The sequence below is a fragment of the Rattus norvegicus genome, chromosome 2 (assembly GCF_021556685.1).
Source record: "Rattus norvegicus strain SHRSP/BbbUtx chromosome 2, alternate assembly SHRSP_T2T, whole genome shotgun sequence".
Classification (NCBI taxonomy): domain Eukaryota; kingdom Metazoa; phylum Chordata; class Mammalia; order Rodentia; family Muridae; genus Rattus; species Rattus norvegicus.
This window is the reverse complement of record NC_141535.1, coordinates 47,289,597-47,314,139: the sequence shown is the minus strand read 5'-3', so window position 1 is coordinate 47,314,139 and position 24,543 is coordinate 47,289,597. Positions and strand designations below refer to the sequence as shown.

The following is a 24,543-nucleotide window of genomic DNA, read 5'->3' as shown; positions in this document are numbered from 1 at the left end:
CAATGTCACTCAGGGTTACCATTTCAGCCTTTCTAATAGATGAAAAATAAGGGAAGTCAGAGGTAGGGACCACAGCATAGGACAGAAAGGAATGAGAAAAGATGAAAACGCTAACATCGGAGTTCCCAGACGCGTCAACCCATGCACTCTTTGCTCTCCTTGTTCAGAGACCCACTGCCCTAGATGACAGGAGGGGTGTGTGAGCATTGAATTTCACCACAGCCTGAAGAGACTGTCTCCAAAGAACGTCATTGTGAAGTCAAGGTTTCTATGATAGCTATAAAGGGTGAGATGGGGGTATTTTTTAAAAAGGCAGCAACCTTGACTATTAAGAATGTTTTTAAGGAAATAACAGAAGCAGAGCGCAGCACTGACTACTTAGATGGGACCATTTCTTTTTTCTTCTGTTTCCCTTTCTTTCATTTTCTTCTTAAATGTATCCCTGGCTAACCCAGAACTCACTATGTAGACTAGGCTGGCTTCAAGCCCATAGAAATCCAATTGCCTCTGCCTCCTGAACACTGGGACTAAAGGCTTGAGCCTAAACAAGACAATCTTAAACTCCACGTATACATCAGCAACCACCTGGCAAACATATATATTAAATCAAACACAAAATATACATCAGAATAAAATCTGAGATGAAGTTCCTAAACTCTACAATTATTTTATAATGTTGAAAATTATCTGTACGCTATCAAAAATATACTTTTATTATAGAGATTTTTTTTCAATATACTGATAAAAAAATCTTAAAACAGATTCTCAGTGATATTTCAGAAAGTAGAAATTTCAGAAACTAGATTGGATCAATTGTTTCCAAAACTACAGTGCCCAGGATACTGAGATTCCAATGGCATCCACATCTGTTAACCTGAATGCCTTTAATCACACTAGCAGAGTATTAATCTTAACACCACACTATATGCAAACAGTCCAACAGGCTAAACCATTAGAATCCTTAACATTTGGATAGTAGTCAATGCTTGTGCACAAAGCAGTAAAAAAACCAGGATTTCCTTTTATCTACCGAGTGAGAAATCATAACTTTGTTTTAAAATGTAGTTTCTCTATTCACTTGTATGTAATGTGATAGAGGAAGGATACGGCCATTGATATCTGACAAGTGCCTCAGTAGATAAACCCAAATCCATCTCTTATTCTTGCCCATAAATATTTTCTTAATTGCCTTAAGGCCTGATAAGCTGGTCAGTTCAGAGAAGGGCACAGATCAACTGAAATGAAGAACCCCCAAATCATACTGTATATAAAATTTCTCAGATTAGAATGAAGGGATGAAGTGGTACCAACAGTTCTTTGCTGTCTTCCTCCTTCTCTCCAGCGATCAGAAGGAAACCACATCTAGCAACCAGAAGGAGAAAGATATCCAGAAATCCAGGAATCCAGGAGTGGGCAGCTTTACCCAGAGACAGAAGTTGCATGCCTGCTTTAGGTCTGTAAGCAAAGGGACAAAGCAGCATCCTTTGACTCCCATTTGAAAACAAGTTTAGTACCAAAAGCACCAGAGAGACATAGAGAAGACCGCCAAAGCTTGAAGCATAGAATCATCAACTACCTAAAACAGGCAAAATGTGGCCTTGAACTCACTGCAGGATGGGAACAGAACTGTTAAGCATGCTTGACTCCAAACTTGAGCAACCCGAACCAGAACATGGCAAAGGCTGGCAGAAGGAGGCGCTTCCACCTGGCATCTGGTATGTGCTATGCACACTGCTTGGCATCTGGTATGTGCTATGCACACTGCTTGGCATCTGGTATGTGCTATGCACACTGCTTGGCATCTGGTATGTGCTATGCACACTGCTTGGCATCTGCTATGTGCTATGCACACTGCTTGGCATCTGGTACGTGCTATGCACACTGCTTGGCCTCTGGTATGTGCTATGCACACTGCTTGGGTAGATTTAGGACTGCATTTGAGTCTTTCCTCCAGGCCTTTGTGCCTGCATACATTTCTGCATCCTTTCAGACTTTAAGAAACTCAAGTAACGCCATCTTGCGTTCAGTACTGTCTTGTCTTTCACTCATTTTATTCCTGCTTTGCTAGGGTGAAGATACCCCAGTGAAAGTTAAAACCACAGGAAGACGACAGCGATGATGATGACGACGACGACGACGACGACGACGACGACGACGACGACGACGACGACGACGACAATAATGCATATGCAATAAACTCAATGTGGGGAGCAAACGCGCCTCTGATGGGACCGGAGAAAACAGCTGTGTTTACATCAGTTTGGGGCCCGGGAATGACTACATTTCAACTGTGCACCGTCGGAAGCTGCCAGCAGCCCTTCCTTTTGGGCTGGATGGTTTCCAGTGTTCACGGTCCAAGCCTCTTATCACGTTTTCAGGGACACACACACAATGAGAAATGACTAGGAAAATTCAGGCCTATTCAAGGCCCAAATAATTTTGACCTTTTGCATCTTTCTACACTTATGACGTAATCACCTCTGCTCTTAGCGCCATGGCTGCTTAAAGAAATTTTCATTTGCTAAGATTGCAATTACTCGGGTTGGGGATTTAGCTCAGTGGTAGGGCGCTTGCCTAGCAAGCGCAAGGCCCTGGGTTCGGTCCCCAGCTCCAAAAAAAAAAAAAAAAGAAAAAAGAAAAAAAAAAAAAGATTGCAATTACTCAGATAATAGCTTAAATGTTTGCAAAGTAGACTGCTATAGACAAGAACAGTAGCATCAGAGGGAAGCCACATTTGAAAAACCTTAACCTATACATATTGGACAGCCTTAACCTCCACCCTGCTCTGACAATTAAAGGACACCTGCGTTTTTACCTTCCCAGAGTCTAGCCATCTCAACAGATTCAGCCTAATCAATACAACAGAAATTAAGTGATTATCTAAATCGGCTCAGGAAATGTGGGAAGAAAAGTGGAGGAAAAAAATACAAAATTAGCATTCTGCCCTCTTTTCTAACTTATGAACCTGTTATCCCACCAGTGTTCTGGCAAACAGCCACCACCAACTGAGTCCGAGATTAAAGATTCTTTAAAAAATTATATAGACTGTAAATTCACACTCTATCACTAGTACAGAGGGAAAACAGAACACGGAGCCAGACATGGTGCTGCCCACTTCTAGTCCCAGCACTTGGGAGGCAGAGGCAGGTGAATCTCTGAGTTCAAGGCCAACCTGATAAATATCATGGGTTCTAGGAGGCAGAGGCAGGTGAATCTCTGAGTTCAAGGCCAACCTGATAAATATCATGGGTTCTAGGAGGCAGAAGCATGTGAATCTCTGAGTTCAAGGCCAACCTGATAAATATCATGGGTTCTAGGACAGCCAGGGCCACACAGGGAGGCCCTGTATAAAAACAAAACAAAACATAAAACAAAAACAAAAAACAAAAACAGACAAACAAAAGAGAAAAAGAACAGGGATGCATAAGGTCCCTGGTTTAATATCCAACAGAACATCACAAAACCAGAACACAGAAATGAATGGGATCCCAGCGGCTCCCCAGTACGGGAGGGAGGTCACCGATGGCAGCGAGCAGACAGACAGAAAACATAGTACTGTACCTGCTCATGTACTATTTCAGATGAGCATGACTTGAAAGAATGAAAGGGGGAGATGCCTTACTTTTTATGTCACTATGAGGCCTGGCTGGAAAACCAACACACAGATAACACTCTGGATAACATATGGCTTGTAGAAGATCAGCCCAACGAGAGGAACTGAAACTGCAGAGGGTTGTAACAGCCCATGCAGTGGACTTCAAAACTGCAGTTGTTCTCCTTGCTTTAGAAGCGGACACTTTCAAAGGTGCCTTCTTTCGTCTTAACGCTGCCGCTGCTTGCCCACTTCGTACTGCTTTCTATGAAACCTACGCTCTCCCCGGTGCCAGAGTCATCAAAACACCTTCTGCCAAGTCAAGGCTGGGAAGAGAACACCCTGTCAATACGGTTTTGAGAACCGCTATAGCATGAGCCGCAACTGGGCTACGCTGAGAATTTTCTCACTCTTTACATTAATGAATCTGCCGTGCATATTTTTCATTAACTGCATGCTGCCGCGCGCAGACAGATTAATTCTGGTTTCTTTTATTAGCGAGCGATGAGATTTTGAAACACTGCATATTAAATCAACAGACCTGAAAACATCGTAATCTTAGCGTTTTGAGTTCTTAATATGCAGCCCTAATGATCAGCTGTGACTGTGTGGCAACCGCTCTAGCTCTTTCTCAGCCTTTTCCCTGTGCCTTCGTTAACTGGAAAAGTAACCCAAAGGAAAAAACCCAAGATCCCACCAGAAATATATGCATGATGATTTTTTAACCTGAGGTGATTAAAACCATCTTTATTTTAAGGGATCACAGCATGTGTTTTCTATTGTTTTACATATGTGACTGACAAACCTGTGCAAACTTAACAGAGTATGCTAAGTTGCACATGTGTGTGCATGTGAAACCATTCCCTAAACCCAGACAGTGAATATATCACCTCAAAGTGTTCTGTGACCTCTTTCAGTCTTCTTTCTCTTCATCCACAGACGATCCGTAGCCATCAGGGTATTAAATATTAGTTTGTATTTCCCATAAACACAATATATTATATATTACACTATATTTTATTGTAATACTATATATTATACTATACAAATCACCCTATACTGTTTTATTCTCTCTGCCTTCTTTCGCTAGACCTAACTATTTTGAGATCCGTCTATGTTGTTGCAGGTAGCAATGCCTTACTTATTTTAGCCAATGAGGAACAGAGTATCATACAGTTGTGTTGTAATTTTTCTGCCCATTGATCGGTGTCATTTCCTGATGTAACAAAATGAAGTTCCTATGGAACCTTTACATGCAAGACTTCCCTTAAAAAACATTCTTTATGATTTATTTTTATCCTAAGGCTCTTGTTGCTTTCCCCATCTCCATTTATTTCATTCTGAGAACACTATAGTTATGACAGAATCGGTGCATCTTCCCCTTTTAGAAACTATGAAAATTACATTTATTTATTTATTTAATGTATATGAGTACACTGTCACTGTCGTCACACACACACACACACACACACACACACACACACACCCCAGAAGAGGGCATTGGATCCCATTACAGATGGTTGTGAGCCACCATGTGGTTGCTGGGAATTGAACTCAGGACCTCTGGAAGAGCAGTCAGTGCTTTTAACCTCTGAGCCATCTCTGCAGCACCCCCAACTCCCCAAATTACATTATTTTATACTTCTATGGCAGTGTGGGAGAGGTGCCGGTTCTGTACATCGAGGTCTGATTGCTTTCCCTTTAGACGGACACTAATGTAGGTGCAGCCCTTTAAATGCATGTACCTCCATCACTAGATGTGCCCATCTCTGCTAGCCAATATTTGGGATAAGTGCACAAAATCCCTTTATCCTCTTTTCAATGACTTTTCTCACTATTTAATTTCACTTGCATTTCTCCACACCTGGATCCAAGTCCTTTACAAGAATTTACACATAAGGCTTTTTCTTTAGTTATGGCTTGTCTTCCCTGCTGTTTGAAAGTGGAGAAGTCTTTAAATGTAAATCTTCTCAGCCCAAAGCCACAAAGATTTTCTCATAGTCTTTAAGGGCTTTGGTTTTTGTTCTTGTTGCCTGTTTGTCTGTTTTGAGTTGTAAATTGAATATGGAGTCATATAAATTTAAATTTTGTTTATGGTACCAAGGTTAGAATACCTTGAAATCTTGTTTGGTGCCTTTTTCCCTCATCTAATTTCCTTTAATTTACTTCAATTAGAAAGCACAAATATGATAACAGGTATAAAATTATGTATGTTTCAGAGGAACATATATTTTTGATTCGAGTATAAAATACATGATTATCAGAACTGGAAGTCACTTGTAGACTCTCTCTCTTTTGTAGCCATCACAGGACTGGCAGCCCCCAAAATGAAGTTCAGTGTCTCTGTGACTTCTGACTAAAGCAGAATGATAGCCGGCATTTCAATGCACATTCTCACATCTGAAGACAGGTCAGGTCTTCCCCTTCCCACAGAGTCGAGACAGAGACAGAATCTATGCCTGTTGGAAAGGATGGTGAAGTCTGAGTTGTCCAAGGACACTATGAAGACAAGATGATGGGCAAAGTGGTCCAGGTATACAGAAAGAAATGACATCTAGACTGAATGGTTGCAGCGAGAAAAGGCTAAGGGTACAATGTGCCATGTAGGCATGTACCCCAGCAAGGTGAGTGTCGCCAGCCTAAAGCTGGACAAAGACCACAAGAAGAATCCTGGAAAGTGAAGCCAAGTTTTGACAGTGGGAAAGGAGAGGGGTGAATACAAGAAGGAAATTACTGAGGAGCTGAAGGAGAAGAGGAATCCATACACAAAAGACTGCTTAAGTAAAATAAATCAGTAAAAAAAATAAGTATCAATCAGACCAATTATCAATTAGATCAGTTTATTAATATATCATTACTTATTCAAATGCTTTAGTGTTTTAATTTATAATAGGTTGTCTTTGAAAGCCAGGCTAAATTCCTCTCCTGATTATAAATCTATTAGTCTTTTTCTGCTTATTAGGTCTGTTTCTGGGATCCTCAGTTTTGGCTTTCAGAATTCTATAGCTGAGTATTTTTAAAGTTTATGGTTATTTAGCTATCTTAGTGTATTATAGTCTACCCAACAATTTCTGTTCTAGTTCATCTGAATAACATGATTTTAAGTACTTGATTTTTCAATGACACTTTTAGGATAACATTTCTACAGCTTCATTTTTTTTAATATATTACCACATACCTCGCTGAACTGTCTTTCAAGGGTATTGTGCTTTTTAATGGCATTTTAAAATAAATTTAATTATTTACATTTATTATGATACATATGCTTTTTATTCGTCATAGCTTTTGTTGGTTTTATATTGCTCCCCAACTTTATCATGTTTTCTTTATATTTCCTTTCATAAATATTTCATTCTTTAGGGGCTGACAAGATAGTTCAGTGGTCAAGAGCACTTGTTGCTCTTGCAGAACCCAGATGGTGGTTTAGAAACATCAGTGATTCCGGATCCACAAAATTAGATGCCTTCTGATCTCCACAGGTACCAGAAATGCACATTCTTATATGCATGGGAAACACTTACACCCATAAAATAAACCAAATAAAAATCTATTAAAAGTTCATTCTTTAAAAATGAAGTTTTCATAAGGAAAAAATGCATTTGATTCTTGGGGAACTCTCTTTCACCATCTAAGTTTATTACATGACTTGAACACACAGCCTTTTGAACTGTTTTGAAAAAAATCCACTTATGAATATATCACCCACTTTTTACTGTTGCTATATACCCTTAGGTAAACTTGCAAAATTCTTTGATTAATTATAGTCTATATCCAGTGTTTTATAGCTGGTTCTATGTATGCTTCTATCGATTTATCTGCCTTTAATTTCATCCAAGTGACATGACACATAGACATACACCACACACGTGCACATAAAGTAATATATGTGTGTATGCCTGAGCATGCATGTGGTATCAGATGTACGTGCGTGTGATCCCATAATTACCCATTTACATATATTCCCACTTGGCACTCAGAAACATTAAATCTGAATATTCATTTATCCATACCTCACTTCTGTAAATATCTTCTATAGCTTCCCCCACATCCCCATACTTTCAAAATATTTGTTCTGCATGGCCTTCTGACGAAACTCTCTAGCTCGCTCTGAAGTCTCAGTAATTCACACCTAAATTGTGTCAACATTTTTACTTAAAATTTTAAAGTCAAATTTCGATTCCTAGGTGGTGGGTTTGATTGTCTCTTGTGAACACAAAGCCTTTCTGTAGCTCTCGGGGCATCTCCTGACCACTTCGTTAGCTCCACGTCTTTGATACTGTCCTCTTCCCACTCTGGATTGGGGATCCTTCCTTTATGGTGTTGACTTTGTTCATACTGTGGCGTGTCATAATTACATGCTCTTCTTTGTGTGAGAGGTCTGTCTGCCAGCTCCTCTGTTTACCGCTGTCTGTTTTCAGTGATTAATGGGGACAGACAAGTGGCTTGTCTCCTGTGTGTGTGGGCTTTCTAACCCACCTGGCAGTCAGTGTACATTGAGACACTGCTCTACCTCTCTGGGTCTAGCACCCACATTCAAGGATTTAGTTTGTGGGTAAACACAGCTGCTATCCCCTACTTAGTGCAAGGAGAAAAGGAAAATAAAGGCACAGCTCCAAATGTGGAGTTCCAATTAATAACTCTGATGAGCTCTTTGATTAATAATCCTGATGAGTTCCACCTCTACCTCATGCCTCCATTGTCTGTGTCCTAAGCTTTGTCTTGCGTTCCTTTCTTTGTACAGATTTAATTCTATCTCGGTTATAGATTTCATTTGCCATTGTTTGATAATTTTCACACACACACACACACACACACACACACACACACACACACACACACTGTGTGTTCAATACCATGGGTTTGGAACAGGAAAGGAAAACAGAGACCTTTAAACAAAACAAAAAAAAAAAGAAAGAAAGAAAAAAAGAAAAAGAAAAAAACCTCACACTTTCAATTTTTAGTCGTGTAAGTCCCTTATTACTTTATGTGCTTATATGAAAATGCATAACTAACTTTCTATAACAATACTGCTCACACTGGCAGCTCTTAGAAGGATGGCCAAAATATCAAGATTTAAATGATCATGCGTCTTCAGCAGTCTTTTTTACAATACTTTGGACGTCAGGAAATTAAAAATCAGCAAGTATACGATGCCACCAACGAGGCCAATGACCTGACTGATTCAGTAGTGGATATGTCGGCGCTTCTATTTAATTCGGTGAGCTAAGGTATATCATTGAGAGGATATTACTTCTTCACCAGTTGCCAGGAAACCACTACAACGATGGGAGTCTGTCAACGTCTGACTGCTTACCTAATCACTATGCCTGATGCCTGTCTCCCATGAAAACATCCGGAACACTAAGCTGAAGGGCAATTGTATGCACGCGTGTACCTAAATCTGTGTAGCAGGAATCGTATTCTTGAGGCCAGGTATAGAACTGATATTAAATAACATGAATTAAATACTCACAAGCCAACTTCCTCCTTCTAAGGGGGATATCATTACTCTACTGTCTTGAGGAATAATTTAACAATGTGTCCTCTGCCCTGAAACTGCTGGTGTTTCTAATGCTCTGTGTAAGTCTCCCATCTTCTCCCAGCCATAATCGGAGCCTATTGTTCCCTCCATGACTTCTGTCCCTTATGTGTTTGTCTGCATTCTTCTCCTCTGGGAAATCCACTTCGTTTCATCTTACCCTAGACTGCATCCTGAACTCACGCCAGTTATAGGATATAAATGTGTGTATCCTGCTCACTGAACACATAAAACACAAGTTTCCCTGCATATCTACCACAGCTAAAGATAAAATAAGTGACTGAGGTTAAGGTGGAAAGGAAAGGAAGGACCCAGGGCTGTACAGCCCTCTGCAGTAGCTTAACAGCCAGGGTAAGGCATGCACTGAGCTCCGAGGTCAAATGCATGGCGTATGTTAGGCTCAAACAGGAGAAGAGCTATCAGCGTCAGCAGCTACCAGCATCGAAAAGAAAACTACTTTGGGAATGCTAAGGGCCTTGCCCAATGTCCCCATGGCTTGTTTTGCTGGAGGAAAATACTGGTCTCCTGACTTGCAAAGGCTATTGCTGCAACACCACACTGAAACCAAATACACAGTGAAAATTGGTTGTTATTATGGTAACCCCCGGGAGAAACAGTAATACCTATTCCCTTGTGAGAGACAAGAAGCTAAGCTGAGAAATGTTCCAAGAATATGGTTGGTAGGGCTGCAAGTGGGGAATGACCCGATCCTCTCAAAATGGGAAACCGTGCAGCCTTCAGAAGCACTTGAGATCCCTATTGCCAGGGGGTCAGAGGGCCAGGAAACAAGTTTCTAGAATAATCTTTATGTATACAGTCTTAGAAGTGGATTGTTCAGTACTACCCTGGACTATGACCAAAAAGATAGATTTTTAAAAAATTTCCTAGGGCACTCCTCCAGGAGAAAACAAAAAATTAAGGTCAGGTCTACATGAGCCAGTAACAGACTTCTGGGCCTCTAGATTCATTTCTTTGGCTCAGCTTTCCCTTAGCAAGTGTAAAAAACGCTTGAACACCGCCACCCTGGGATCCCGTTCAACCAATTCAGATAGCTGTGGCCTTTTAACTCCCATCCAAGAGCCTTGGCTTCACCTCAACATCATTTCCCCTAGCACAGCCCAAGCTTCGGTGATAGAGTGCATGGCCCAGGGAGCCAGGAGTCAACCGGCTATTGCTGGTAAAGAACGGTCCGGTTATTTTCTTAGATAAGGAGACAATACTCTATCAAGAGGCTTTGACCACTCAACACTACCCATTACCATAGGCCTGCGACTAGAAAAGGAGAATTTGTGAAAATACCACAGTCCATTCTCAAAGCATCTCTCCCGGGGAGCTTAAGGCAATTTAACTTTTCTCTTCCAGTCCAATCCCTTGGGAAATAAAGTTGGGGTAATGTATTAAAGCTTGTATTTTACAGATATCACAACACAGTAAGGGGCTCAGACACGAAGTGGCAGGGTGTCCTGAGAGAACGCTCCTTGCAGGTCAACATTTCTTCCTTACGGTTCTGTAACAGATACAGAGCATTCATACTTCCTTGGGTACAGCTGCTTACACTTTCCTTACTTGGATGGTTCTGCAGTATCCCGTGAACACTGTCTTATCCAGGCCCCCTTCTGCATTTTCACGTTCTTTTGCCTTGGACACAGTTCCTTGTCCCCTTTACCCCAACACCCATCTCTGCAGATGTCTAGGACTTTTTTCAAAAGTCACACTGCTCTGATACCAGCAGGACACTCTAGGGGCCCCCACCCATCTCCCAGGCCAAAGCAACCAGGTCTATATTACCATACCTTTTCTTTTCCTAGCACAAAATTAACCCCCTGGCTTCTACTACTTCACACTATCTGCTTACTAATCCACTATCAGAACCCTGAGAATTAACAATTCCAGTGTTTTTGTAAGAATACCCTGAGCCCTTTTCCCCATAAGGTGTTGAGGCAGGGCCAAGGAATAGTGCATAAAAACACAGGGGATAACGTGTGAAAGATAGAATGAAAGGGGGATACTTTTCTCTAAAGTAACTTTCAGCAAAGGGAAACAAGAAAACTTTGGGGGGGGGTGCGGCAGGGAGTGGTGGTGAAGGACATCAGATGGTCTGGACAGAAAGACAGAAATTATAAGAAACAGGCAGACAGTGTGTCCCCTGGGTCTCTTGACAAGAAGTTTGCCCTGGACAGTTTCTGGAGAGATTAACTAGCACCCGGAGGTGGCCGGTAGGAGAGCTAACAGCAGCACCTTTCCCTGTTAGGAGGCAGCCCCTCCAGGCAAACAAAGAGGGAGGACACAGTCAACATCTGGTTCTGATAACAGCTGGCTGCTCAAAGACACAGCCTTTAAAAAAAATGGCTGAGCTGACAATCCTGAAAAACCCTTTGGTGATCGGCCTGCCAGCTGAGCTAGCCCACCACTGCAGGCAACTTGCCCTTTCTGCAGCTCCTTGCTGCCTTATTTTCTTTACTGGGTCTGGAACCACAAACAACAAAATGAAATATCCCCCAAGGATTTTTTTTCCCCATTTGGTTGACAACTAACAGCCATGAATGCTATGGTAACGGGGACAGCTAACCACCTGTCAGCTTTCTTTTACCTTTCTGAATGCCATCTTCGAAGACTAGACTGCCAAAGGGGATGCTGGGCAGGGATGGGGAAAGGGCTAGAGGAGGATGAAGAGACAACTCAGACAGGACCCGTTAGAATATTAGAGGGAGAAATAAAGAAGACAAGTCTGTCGGCAAAATCATTCATGGTTCCGGAATGTAGTTAGGGAATATTATCACGCCCGGATCTTGATCAATAGATTTAAAAAAAAAAAAAACAAGTTTGTTAAGAAACCAAATTTCCGTCACTGTAGGCTACAGGTTCATACATGTTCATACATGAGATTTACGTGTTCATACATGTTCATACATGAGATTTCCAATACAGAAAAGGTTATCCATGAACGTAGACACTCTGTAGATTTAGGAACTATGAATTTCAAAGATGAGAAACTATCCAGGCTGCAGCGTCACTGCAGTGTAGACTACGCTCTGAGCTCGGTTAGACAATAGATGTGTCGCTGAACTTGGTAATGTGCTTGAGTTACAAGAGCTAGGTAGAGAACAACTAGGAGACGAAGACGAGAGAGCTCTCAGGTGAAACCTGAGAAAACAGAGGTTAGGGTGGTGAGTATTAGAGCCTGTGGAGTGCTAAGTGAATGTACTCCCTTCCTGGTGGCCTTTTGGTGCCATAATGGGAGACAGCATGGCAGGAGAAAAGAGTATATTGTTGGGGGACAGGGATGGGGGAGAGGAAGGAGGGTACAATGGAAGGGGCAGAGCAAGGGTAAAAAAGAAAGAAAAGTTACCTAAAATTGGTCAATTTAAAAGACCATGAGGGAAAAGGTTTCATTGACAGTTGAATTGTTTCTATTAATTTGTGTGTGTGCATGTATGTGTGCGTGTGTGTGCGTGTGTGTGTGTACTTAGGAAAGCAGTGGGAATATAATTTTAATGAACACAAATCTTACACAGTATTAGGCCAGGCCCTCACAAAATGACTTGACACAGAAACTGATACCACATTTTACAGACAACAAAACACTCGGGAACATAGATGGGCCCAGAATCAAACGCAGTGACTGAGTCTGGAAAGTAGTCGCTGAAGAAGAAAACTTCACTCAAAGAACAATCCATCTGTCCATCAGGATCCCAGCTAGGCATCTCGTAACACATCCAGAACAGGGAAAGCAAGGGGGAGCACAGGCCTCTAATCCTAGCACCCAGGAGGCCTGCAAGGTCAAAGGCAGACTGGGTTGTGAGACCGTACCTCCAAGAGACAAGCGGGTTAATGGAGTCAAACAGAAAGAGGAGCTTTGCGCTAATTTCAGTGGGGACACAATGGCAGGGTCAGCTCCAGGAGAATAGTAAAAATCCCTTCATGGGTTCAGAGTGAACACTTGCTTTCACTAGGCAGGGTGAGGATGGCATTAACCCAGCCATTCTCTCCAGTCCTGTAGGAAATGACTCTTGCTCTAATTAAGGAGGTGAGGAGGACACCATGGTCCCGTCTCCTGTCACTCACCTGGCTTACGCAGTGCTCTCCTCAAAGCTCCAGTCACCAAACCTAGAAAGGGGCCTGGAAACTAATTTGTACTCTAGAAAAACCTGCTGAATGACTGAGTCAGAAGAAAAGGAGTGACTGTGTCAGGGTTCTAGCTAGGCTGGCATCAGAGGCACGCAGAAGGCAGCAGTGCTGCACCCAAAAGGAGGAGGGTGGACCGGATGGCATGGTGAGTCAGATCAGGTTTTTGACCTAAAGACCTCAAACTATGAGAGAGACAGGAACAAAAGGAGAACGTGTGCTGAAAGCAGCCACAACAATGAGACACTTTTAGTAAAGCTTTTAGTGTGCAAATGGGTATCTGTTTTGTCAAGATTGCCTCTGATGATTATATCCCGAACGAAAAAGTGTCAGCATGTGGAGACTTTCAGGGGCGCAGAGAACGATGACTACGGCAGAAGGGGTGAGGTGTGCAAACTCTTTCTCCTGTGCCATGCGCTGTTCCAAATGCTTCGCACGTCCTGTACACTGTATGACATGTGTGTGCCCGTGAACTCACATCTCCTTCTCAGTCTCTGTGTCTTATTATAACCTGTGAGAGGATAAAAGTACCTGTTCCCCATGAAATCACAATGATAACTGAGAACGAGGAAGGGAACAGGAAGGGAGAAACGGAAGCCTTGAGTCCAGAATTCATAGAGAGATAGGCGCAATCACTTACTGCTGTTCTGTTAAATGGACCTGCTACGCGCTACTAAACGTGTGTGTTTATGAGCACGGACTAGTGGAACGGAGCTTCTGCCAGCATTGGTCAGAGCACCGGGTAGAATTTACAGAGACTCATAGTCGAAGCTTTGAGAATAAATGACTACCCAACCCTTGGCATTGAATAAGGTATCTCTGTCATCCCAGTCCAAGGCCCGTGCAAGAGGAGGTGCAAGGAAGGAGTGCACTAATGGTCTGTATTGTAGGACACAGTCTTCTGGCCATGGATGGCTCTGGCATGTACTAACTTACAGCAGCTGGAAGGACTTGCACAAGACCGATCCTGTCAACACCCCTTCACGGATTGGAGAAGGGCTCCAAAGGCCCTAGGCCTCCCTGAGGAGCTACTGGCAAGTTCATAGTTGCTGTGGAAGCGAGGAGCCATTTTCTTGGTGATGGAGCCATTGGTAGGAAGCTAGAAGTCTCCTAAATATCCCCTTAATCCAAGCTCATTCATGTAAGCAACCTAAACTCACTGGCTCGTTAAAAAAAAAAAAAAAAAAAAAAAAAGAGGCTCTTCGGAGAGAGAGAAAATCAAGAGAAATGACAAGAGATCAGAGGGTAACAGGGTAAATATGACCAACATAGTTTTTTATAGATGTATACAAATGTCTCAATGAGATCCCTTATGAAACACAATTAATATATGTTAAAACCACAGGCATAACCAGTGCAGCCTGTTGGGAGTGACAGGTAAGTTGCAGGGGACAAGCTCTTGTGAATACTGGAGACGAGTGGTCTGTCACGGCTGTCAGGCTGAACTGCCTGCTCTCTTTATGTCACCATTTCTCTACAACGTTGGCCGTTGTTTTGCCCATTCATTTCACGGTTTTCCAAACTTTCATTAATTCCCCACAGGTATAGTCAGGATTACCTCTGTCACCAAATCCATAGGGGCTATGTTTTACTTAGACTGACCCTCAGCCCTGGACGCACTGTGGTGGGAAGACGGTGTAAACTGTGGGGAAATACTATGTGAGAAGGAACTGATGCGACGGAGAATCACGAATCAGAAATGCAAAATAACATACCATTATGTAGCCCTATAGGTTATATACATTTCGCACACATGTGAGATATACATGTATATACAAAGCATGGATCTGTTACAGGTACAAACCTAGTTTGTTATTAAGATGACCTGAGGTGACTTTCATTAAACTTAGCTCCATTTTTCATTGTTATCTCATCTTGTCCCCTAAATAAGGAAGACGATAATAAGAGTTCCTGTCATTTTCATTTTAAAACAGTAAGGAATTTAACCTAAGGTTGGGAAGGGGATGATGCCACTCTCCTGTGTTAGGTCCAGGATGATGACAACTGTCTGCACCTTCCTCATGATGCCTCGTTGCTTCCTCGGCTCCCGCCAACTGCCTACCCTGAGTGGTTTCTCCCTTGAATTTTGCATCCTTCCCTCCACTGACAAACTGACTGACTCTGACCTAGCACTGGTGAAGGCAGGTCACCTGCCTTCCCACAGCCGTCCTGAAACACTCAACTCGTGGCCCCTGAGCTTAGAATACTTGACCAAGTAGTTCCCAGGCAACTTGATTTCACTAAGTTCTATTTCTCCCTAAATGGCTGGCATTGAAATGATTCCCTCAGTACCCAGAAATACTATAAATCCCTGAAAAGTTGGCTTCCTTCAATGTGCGAGCCTAGCTCTGCCCGTGCTGCTTCCAGAGTGAGGTAAAACAGAATACCCAACCCTAAGTTTTCAGTAAATAAACAAAGGGCAACCCATCCTGAAACCAACTCCCTCTGCTGCGTGCCCCGGATGCTATGAAACAGATACACACATTGCACTGAGAAACCTACCTTTTCCAGATGGTTACTCAATGGCCACAGGGTTGTTAAAGTTGAAGACGGAAAAATAATGTATGGTTGGGCCAGAAACTTGTTCTTCCACACTAATGCACACACAAACCCCATTATCGTCAACCCGGAACTAGCCTGCCGCTCTAGTCCAGAGGTTCTGTTCTGTACCGACACTGTTCAGCCTCCTAACAGTAAGTCATGAACTAAAACGTGATCACCAAACACATATGGCATCCTCTCCCTTGTAATTCCCATCATCTCATCAAACTGTCAGGTCAGTTTTGTTTGTAGTGAAAATAAACCTCCTTGAGAAAAGACAAACTCCTATCCTACAGAATCCCAGCCCTCCGAGTTCTTCTTCACTGTGCTCTGTTTCAATGGCATACAGTCAACATTAGGTTCACTCATTCATTTTCCTTACATGTTAAGAAACATTCCCCATTCATTTCACTCAAATAAACATCTTATATAATAAACAGCTTGCCCATTCACAAGTTTGATGCTATCCCTGATGAATGTTCAATGAAAGTCTTTTTAAAAATCTAGCCTAATAATCAAAGCCAAAAGACTTTTCAAACCATACACTTAAGAGTCTACAGATGTTTATATTAGAATCCATGACTAAGAAATGTCTACAAATATTGTCACTGGGAGGATAGCTAGCAGAAAACAAAGCAGTATTCAAATAGTCAAACTATTAGAAAGCAGTCTTAAAACTGTGTACACAGAAGTTATTACAGGGATGTCTCTGTTTTTCTCTGCTTGGCTGCTTTCTGGCTAGGATCAGCATTCATGTTCCTAGGATATTGTAAAACGGTAACACCAAGCGCCTTAAGAGAGAGCTACAATTGCTCAATCATGGATGCTTTCTGATACTGATGCTGTAAGTCACCGTTGGCTGTCCCACTGACAGACACCTGGAAAGGTCAGTCAACACTTTATTGAACAATATAGTAATGCATCAAACATTGATAAGGTGGCGTAAAGCTGGGTGTCTGCACTTTACAACACCCCAAATAAGTCACGATTAGAAGTGACCTTGACATGGAAGGGGGAAAAAAACCAATCACAAAAAGCAGGGTAAGGTCAGCATCACAGATGATTAAGAAGACAGAAGAGAACTTTCTTCTAAGTCACTAAGCTCATCGATATTATACTGAACTCTGGCACTCGGCATTTGCTGGGGCCACAAGAGAATTTAGTAGGTTCACTGAATTGACCGATTTCTTTGTTAATCTGTTTGTGTGGGTTAAGACCCTAACTGACATAAAACACAAATGGAAAAAAAAAAGAAGAAGCCAGACAGAGAGTGTAATGAAAGACTGACTGACGGAGGCTTTGGGGTGCAGCCTATCCAATAAAAGTGCCTGACCAGCAAAGAAACCATTGGCAAAGATTTATTATCGGAATAAATAGATTCTAAAAACACTGGACATAATCAGACCTGCAGTATAAACTCACACATAAATACGATTCTTTGCCCCACATAGCTTAGTTTTTAATTTTACTTTTTTAGATCCTTTTCATCAGCTTCCTTTTAGAATAATTAGCAAATAAAAGACAATGATACAGCACAGCAGGTGCCCTTACTGTAGTCCTTTGACTCACACGTAAGAGAGCAAAGTTTATAGTATACAGCTCTAAAATAACTGCTAATGCATATGTAAAGGAAAGAATTACTATAAAATATATCATTAAGAGAAGGGTAAAAAAAATCATTCACCTAGAATATATTATCACATTTTAATTACATGTAATACGTGAATCGCAACTTGCAAAGTCAAGGGCAGATGTAGAGAGGACTGTGAAATTTATACCTCCAAGTTCTTTTACATTCAAAACGGCGTTCTGGAATGGCACTGCCTTTATACTAAAACCTAAAATTAGAAAAGAGAAAGAAAAGAATTAGCAACTCCTCGCCTTTAACATTGAGACACTTAAGATGGTCAGATCCTGTATTAGAGAAAACTAAAGCTTGCTCACCGTAGCTTATGTTTATACCAGACACATACCATTTCCAATAAAATAGCCTGACGTTATTGTCTACTGTTCTGAAATATCACTGAATATTACAGCCCAGTATAATAGCCCCTTTGCCTCAAAATATTTCCCACTCTTTAGAATTGAATGATTATGCAATTTATTTTATCAGTTAGAATAGAGACAGCTGGAAAAACTGAGAAATTTTGAAGAATACATTGAATCTACTGGGGCCCAGGGATCTAATTCTTAATATATTACACTTTTTCCCTCACATATAACCCAGGAACCAGTAATTAAAACACTTAATGGGAACCTTTTATAATTTGATCTTTTTTGCATTTACTAGTATTTCATTTAAGGACACAATTAATAATATACAACTATATTTCCTTTATAAAGTAAAATAATCATTTATACACAAATAATTTAATATAAAGAATGCCATAAAATACTGATAATGTTCACAGAATATAGTTCTGCTTTAACAATATACCTAGGGGGGCTGGAGAAATGGCTCAGTGGTTAAGAGCACTGACTGCTCTTCCAGAGGTCCTGAGTTCAAATCCCAGCAACCACATGGTGGCTCACAACCATCTGTAATGAAATCCGACGCCCTCTTCTGGTGTGTCTGAAGACAGTTACAGAGTACTTATATATAATAAATAAGTAAATCTAAAAATATATATATATATATACATACACACACATACATACCTAGGGCTTAACTATTCATACTGAAGGCAAAGAATTTAGTTGGAGCATGTAAGAATGTACACACATATGCACACACATGTACAAAGACAAACACTGGATATTTCTGAAAGGTATTGGACCAGCAATGACTTGAGAGAGAATCGGAGACCTGGAAGCCTGCAACAGATTCTTTTGTTTCAATTGAGTATCTTTTCCATGTACTTGTTTTCTATTGTTGTTGTTGTTGTTGTTGTTGCTGCTGTTGTTGTTGTTAAAACCCCTACTAATTTTTTTAAAGCTAATTTTTCAGTAGTTTTAGGGTATGTTTTCACGTGTGCAATTACAAGGAAATAGCCATTTTTTGGAAAAAATTCTCAGTAAAGAAGAAGGACATCCAAATTCTTTTCATCTGGGATGTTATGACTGGCAGCAGTGAGAGTGACAAGCTCTCATAAGCGTTCTGTGGGTGAGCGCAATGGCATGGCATTGCTCTGCCTTGTAAACAGGATGTGTCCTTTTGGCTTGGCCTATCTGCTGCATGCCTTCCCTCCATGGTCCTCCAGCAATCCGATAAGCTATACATTACCCTCTGCTTCAAAGGCAGCATTTGAAGAACTGACTTTGGAATCAGACAGAACTAGACTCACTGTAGCTCCTTCACTGTAAGTGAGCAGCCTAGTAGCCTTAGTTTTCTTGTTTGTCCAACATGTAACAGTATTACATCCTAGCCTTGTTAGGGGATGACAAGATGTAGGTACTGGGTCTATTACAGGGTAAGGGTGCATGGTGCAGGGAGCCACTGGATATTCATAAAACAGAAAAGAGAGAGAGACAAAATGAAGGAGGAGGTGAGGTGAGGAGGGAGAGAGGGAGAGAAGAGAGGGGGAGTGGCAGGTGAGAGGGAAAGGCAGAGGGGGAGGGGGATGGCCAGGGGAGAGAGGGAGAGTCCCCTGTGCTAAAATGCTGATGTGTACCTGGGCCTGAAGCAAAGCCTCTCCAGGTGTCTGGCCTCTGGGAAATCAGGGACAGTTGGTGCCAATCACAATACTCCTACAGGCACCAAAATTCCCCTGCAGGAGAATTGGATGCTTGACTCTATCTACCTACCTCACATGGATATTCTATGGATTAAACGGCCACGGTTGTGAAATCCTGGAAACAAAAGGCCTCCGCAGATGCTAAACAGTCTATTAGTGGTTATGCTCATGACAGCTCTCAAGAATGGATTTTCCAGAGAAGCAGGGCAGGTCCCAACTTTCAAAAAGAAAGTTATGGAGCACAGCGGTAATGTCTAATTGGCTTTGATTCTTAAAAGCTGACAACAGGCAGGGACTCAACAGAGAAGTAAAACCCTTCCAGAAATGGTCACAGCCATATGTGAAATACAACTTTAGAAGTATATTAATCCAGCAGGCAGGTAATGATACTGTTACTGTCTTTAGCTCTTTACAGATCCTCCACAATAAACTAGCTACAAAAAAACCAAGGGTCCAGTGACTAAAGTAAGCAAGGAATTTTATTTATAGGCATATGAATGTTTCTGTGAAATGCTCATGTTTTCTCCTCAGAATGAACATGTGTAGCTAGATTTATACTGCCAATGTATGCATGATCTCCCCTACTATAGTCTTTCTATCAGCAGCAGCTAGGTTAACTGCTGCTCAGAAAACAAAGTCCAGATCACCAGAGCAGAAAAGAAAAGAAAAGAAAAAAGAAAAGAAAGGAAAGGAAAGGAAAGGAAAGGAAAGGAAAGGAAAGGAAAGGAAAGGACAGGACAGGACAGGACAGGACAGGACAGGACAGGACTTTTCATGGAAGAGAAACAATGTTCTCTATTTCGGTTAGTGTAAATAGACTAAACAAAATTAAAGGAGTAAAATAACGTTTTCAATTCACCTAAGTCCAACCAAGAAGAAAAGAAAAACCACACCATATGCTGTTTCTTTTACAGTGGGTTGGATGAAGTGAAGAGTTAATATTTAGTAGTTTTAAAAAAAAAAAGTCAAACCATTAAAATGTTTTCTCCAAGGATCTGAGAAATGAAAACATGGACTAGAGAGTAAGAAGTCTGGGCTCAAACCTTGGTTCTCCCCATTACTACTGCTCGATTTTAGCAGAGAAGTCCTTTCTGATTTATTTTGTTTTGTTTTGTTTTATTATATGCATGTCCCTGAAGATCCCAATGTTGCTGAAGATTTTTACCAGTTGTGGCAAACCCCAGTGGCATCATTGGTACGCTCTCCCTAGAAGAAAGCAAAGCTAAGTGCTACATAGAATACTTGAACCCAGGTCTTGTCACCGGAGCCACGCAGCATTGCAGCGACTCCTGCATGCACCAGTGAGCAGGTGGCTTCACATTAATGCGCTTCCTACTGAGCTAAAGATGTTGGCTCTGACTGGGTAACACGTGTGACTAATAAGCCCACACGTTTATTTTCCTTTGTGTCTATAAATAATTTGACATGAGCAACCCAAATTAATTTTTCTTCAGGTCTACACAACATTGCTGTTTACTTATGACTAGAACAAAAATAATAGCATGAGTTTAGAAGGACCTTCTTGCTAGACATTATTTAATAAGACCTGGAACTCAGGAAGGAAGTGGTAACTGCCAACTGACTGGGCCGGACAGTATGAACTCCTCCTGCTTCTTCGGGTCCTGAGCCTTCTGACTGCACCTCTGTGTGTCTGTGCTGATGTGACTCGACACTCCCTCAGAGCGCTCAAACTCAAGGCCATGTTTTCATAGGATTCGGCTTTGGATTGTCAGCTATAAAACGAGCAGAGTAGCTCCTTACGATTTCCTCTAAAATTAGGACCCCATTATTTATAATAAACAAGGAGAAGGAAATAATAGTAACAGCTGAGTCAATTCCTAATGGCCTCTAGAATTTGGCTGGAGACCTCGAGGGTAGGTCTCCCTGGGCACCATTCAAATAGCAGGATGGCTGAAGTCTAAGTTACCCACTCACTTTTTCCTGGCCTATCTAAGCCACATTACTAAGGCTGAAACCTCCCCTAAGGTTTAACCCCACAAATTTTAATAAATATATGACTTGCTAACTCCTTGGGGAAATAATTGTTTGCATAGCCTCTCTCAGTCCATGTTTTGCAATCCTTAAATCTAACAAAACCTGTAATACAGGGGAGATGGATTTGAAAGTTTTGCAAAGAGAGACCATTCCTGGAATTGTAACAAACTTACTCTGGAAAGGAAGGCCAGTCTAATTTTATCCATCATGTGTAACACATAAATGTTTTACTTGGGCCTGCACACCAGGTCCTTGTCTCCCCCTCCCCCAAGCCGGCACAAATGCACTTGCACACCTGACGGTGCTTCTGGAACTCCTGGATCCCTCTGAAGAACTGAAAAGGCTGAAGGGAAGGCATTCCAGAGATCTGGTGGTCTCAACCAGGACCAAAAGCATCATTTATGCCATGACAGTTTTGTGATGTTTGGACAAAAATCCAGCAAAATTCTCCTCAATAGGATTTCAACATCATAAAAGGAAATTTAATCTACTGGCATTTGTAAAGCACAATCCCTTAGCAGATACCAAAATTTACTGTTTAGCTTGCTTCTCTGGTTAACCCATGTGAAGCTAACACTGACGTTATTTTAAACACTTCCCTCAACTTCTTGGGACCTTTTTCTGTCTTTCTTTCCAACTGTCATGACCTTTGTCCACTGACAATTTTTCAAGAGCAGAAATATAAACGCATATGTGTAGATCTCCTGAAGAGAGATTTTCAACATCTTTTCAAATCAAAGCACTTCGTTTTCTCTCAGTAGTTCTTGACCTCTATCGATACACTATTCTAAGCCTTTAGATTCCATTCTTTTGGTTCAAAAACAAAAGACAAGTAAATTACCTACAGCTTAGCAACTGTTCTTATCAAGCTCCTAGGAGCCTCAGAGGCAAAGTGCTCCCCGAGACAGAACTCCCTCTTGTTTTCAGACCTCGGGAGGAGCTGCCTAACTTCTCTCTCTTCCTGCTCTCTGGAGGATTTCTTGGCCCGTTGAGTTTTGACAATTCAAGTATCTTTTTAAAGTTATGTCAAAGCTGAAGGACTGTTGAAGTTAACGATCCAATAAAATTTGGATACCCTTTCTTCCTGGAAAAAAAGCAGGCCTGCTTGCTTTGCTGAAACTGGGTGGACCTGCCCTTCTTAGGGAGTGCTATCAGCGCCTCAGATACCCAGGCTGAACAAAGACCCTCTTCTTAATGGTTGAAAACAATTATTTCCTCTTAATTTGATTTATATTTTTAAAATGTTAGAAAAACGGATAAATAATTTAGAACAATAAAATTTCCCCACAGCACATCGTGAGTACATTATTATTATTTTTATATATTCTTGCTCAGTTTACATTCAAAAGCATGCTTCTATAATTTAATTTTTAAAAATGAATATAAATTTAATTTTTTCATTTTCCTTCAACAGAAGACAATACACACACACACACACACACATATATATATATATATTCCAATTTAAACCATTTCAATTGAAGTTCTAAATTTTATTTAATAAGCCCCCTTGCTGTGGGACATTTACATTGCTTGAAAATTTTACTTATAAACAATGTTTCAAGGAATTGCCTTAGACATCTAGTTTATATTAGTTATTTATGATAAATTCCCAGCTGTGCCTGTATTAGACCTATTATTTCTATTTCTTACTATGTCGAGAATTTTTCATCAGAAATCAACATTAGAAATCTTAAATCTCATCGGTGATCTCCTATTTTTTAAATTAAAGATATTGAAAATGAAGTTTCTTTCCTCTTTGGTGGTGCTGGGGGTTGAACCTGGGGTTTTGTACATGCTGGGCAAACACTTGACCACCGTGCCTTGCTCCATACTGAAGTTTTCATGTAAACCAGCTCTGCGTTCCAAGTATAGAGGTAAGTTGGTTATAACCTCCTACTAATACGCCACTATAGTGTATATTGCTGGATTATCTGCTTTTAGTATCAGATTAATGCTGATCATATAAAGGAAATGGCCAGTTTTCTCTCCTCTTCAAATTTCTAGAAAATACAGAAAACTAACATATTTCCCCTTTGCCAACACTCTGCCTACCCTGCAAAATGTTTAGCACGATCCATAAACAATGCCAACTTAAGAGTTTTCTTAACTTTAATTTCAGTTTCTTCAGGAGACAAGGACCCATCAGGATTCTCTATATCTTGAGTGTGACTGCAGGGCTTGTCATTTCAAAGAAATGTGTACTTCATCCTCATGATCAAACGCGGTGGCAGAAAGCAGATGTTAATGGTTGGATCATGTGTATTAAATGTTGTTCTGTCATTTGCAAGGTATTGGCAATTTTATCTCTTTTTCAACTTTTCCTGATCACTGTAGCTAAACCATATTAATTGTATTTATCTTTTCAAAATCGATAATCAAGTGTCTGGTTTTATTAATCCTTTCTATTATTAATTAGCTTAAGTGGCTTTTTAACTTTGATCTTTATTATTTATTTTCTATTTAGAGATAAATCTATTATTTTGTTTTAGTTTCTGTTTGAAGCTAAGCCCATTGACTCAAGGCTCTACTTTTCTTATCTTTCTAAGATTTATTTGTGTGTTTGTGAGTTTTACTTGCCTGTCTGTGTACTACATGTGCCTGGGGCTAGAAGAGGGTGTTGGCTCTCCTGGAACTGGAGGCACCCTGTGGATGCTGAGATGTGAACCCAGATTCTCTGCAATAGCAAGTGCTCTTAACCTCTGAGCCATCTCTCCAGTCCCAAGTCCCTTCTTTTCAAATATCAGTGCTCAGTCCTATAAAATACTGCTCAGTCCTCAAATACTGCTTTTAAGACATATATCACAAGTTCTGATAAGTTGTCATTTGGTACAACACAGTTAGATTTTCTCTTGTGAGTTCTCAATTAATAGGTTAGCAAGAAACAATTTAGTTTTCAAATATTTGGAAACCATCCTAAGGCTGTTCTTGTTAATGATTTCTAGTTCAATCATAAGAAAATGATGAGCCTATCCAACCCATAGTAAGGGGAACACATATAACTCAAAATTACTCAAAACACTGTAAGGTGCGTGTGTGTGTGTGTGTGTGTGTGTGTGTGTGTGTGTGTGTGTGTG

General features: G+C 41.0%; 1 protein-coding gene across 15 annotated transcripts in view; it reads right to left on the bottom strand.

The window, feature by feature from the left end:
• Arl15 (ARF like GTPase 15) overlaps positions 1–24,543 on the bottom strand; it is a 382,647-nt gene that overhangs the window by 220,051 nt on the left and 138,053 nt on the right. For all 15 annotated transcript variants that reach the window (NM_001399590.1, XM_087634380.1, XM_087634395.1 and 12 more), the window contains 1 exon segment: positions 17,576–17,635. In NM_001399590.1, coding sequence (NP_001386519.1) covers positions 17,576–17,635 — 60 coding nt within the window.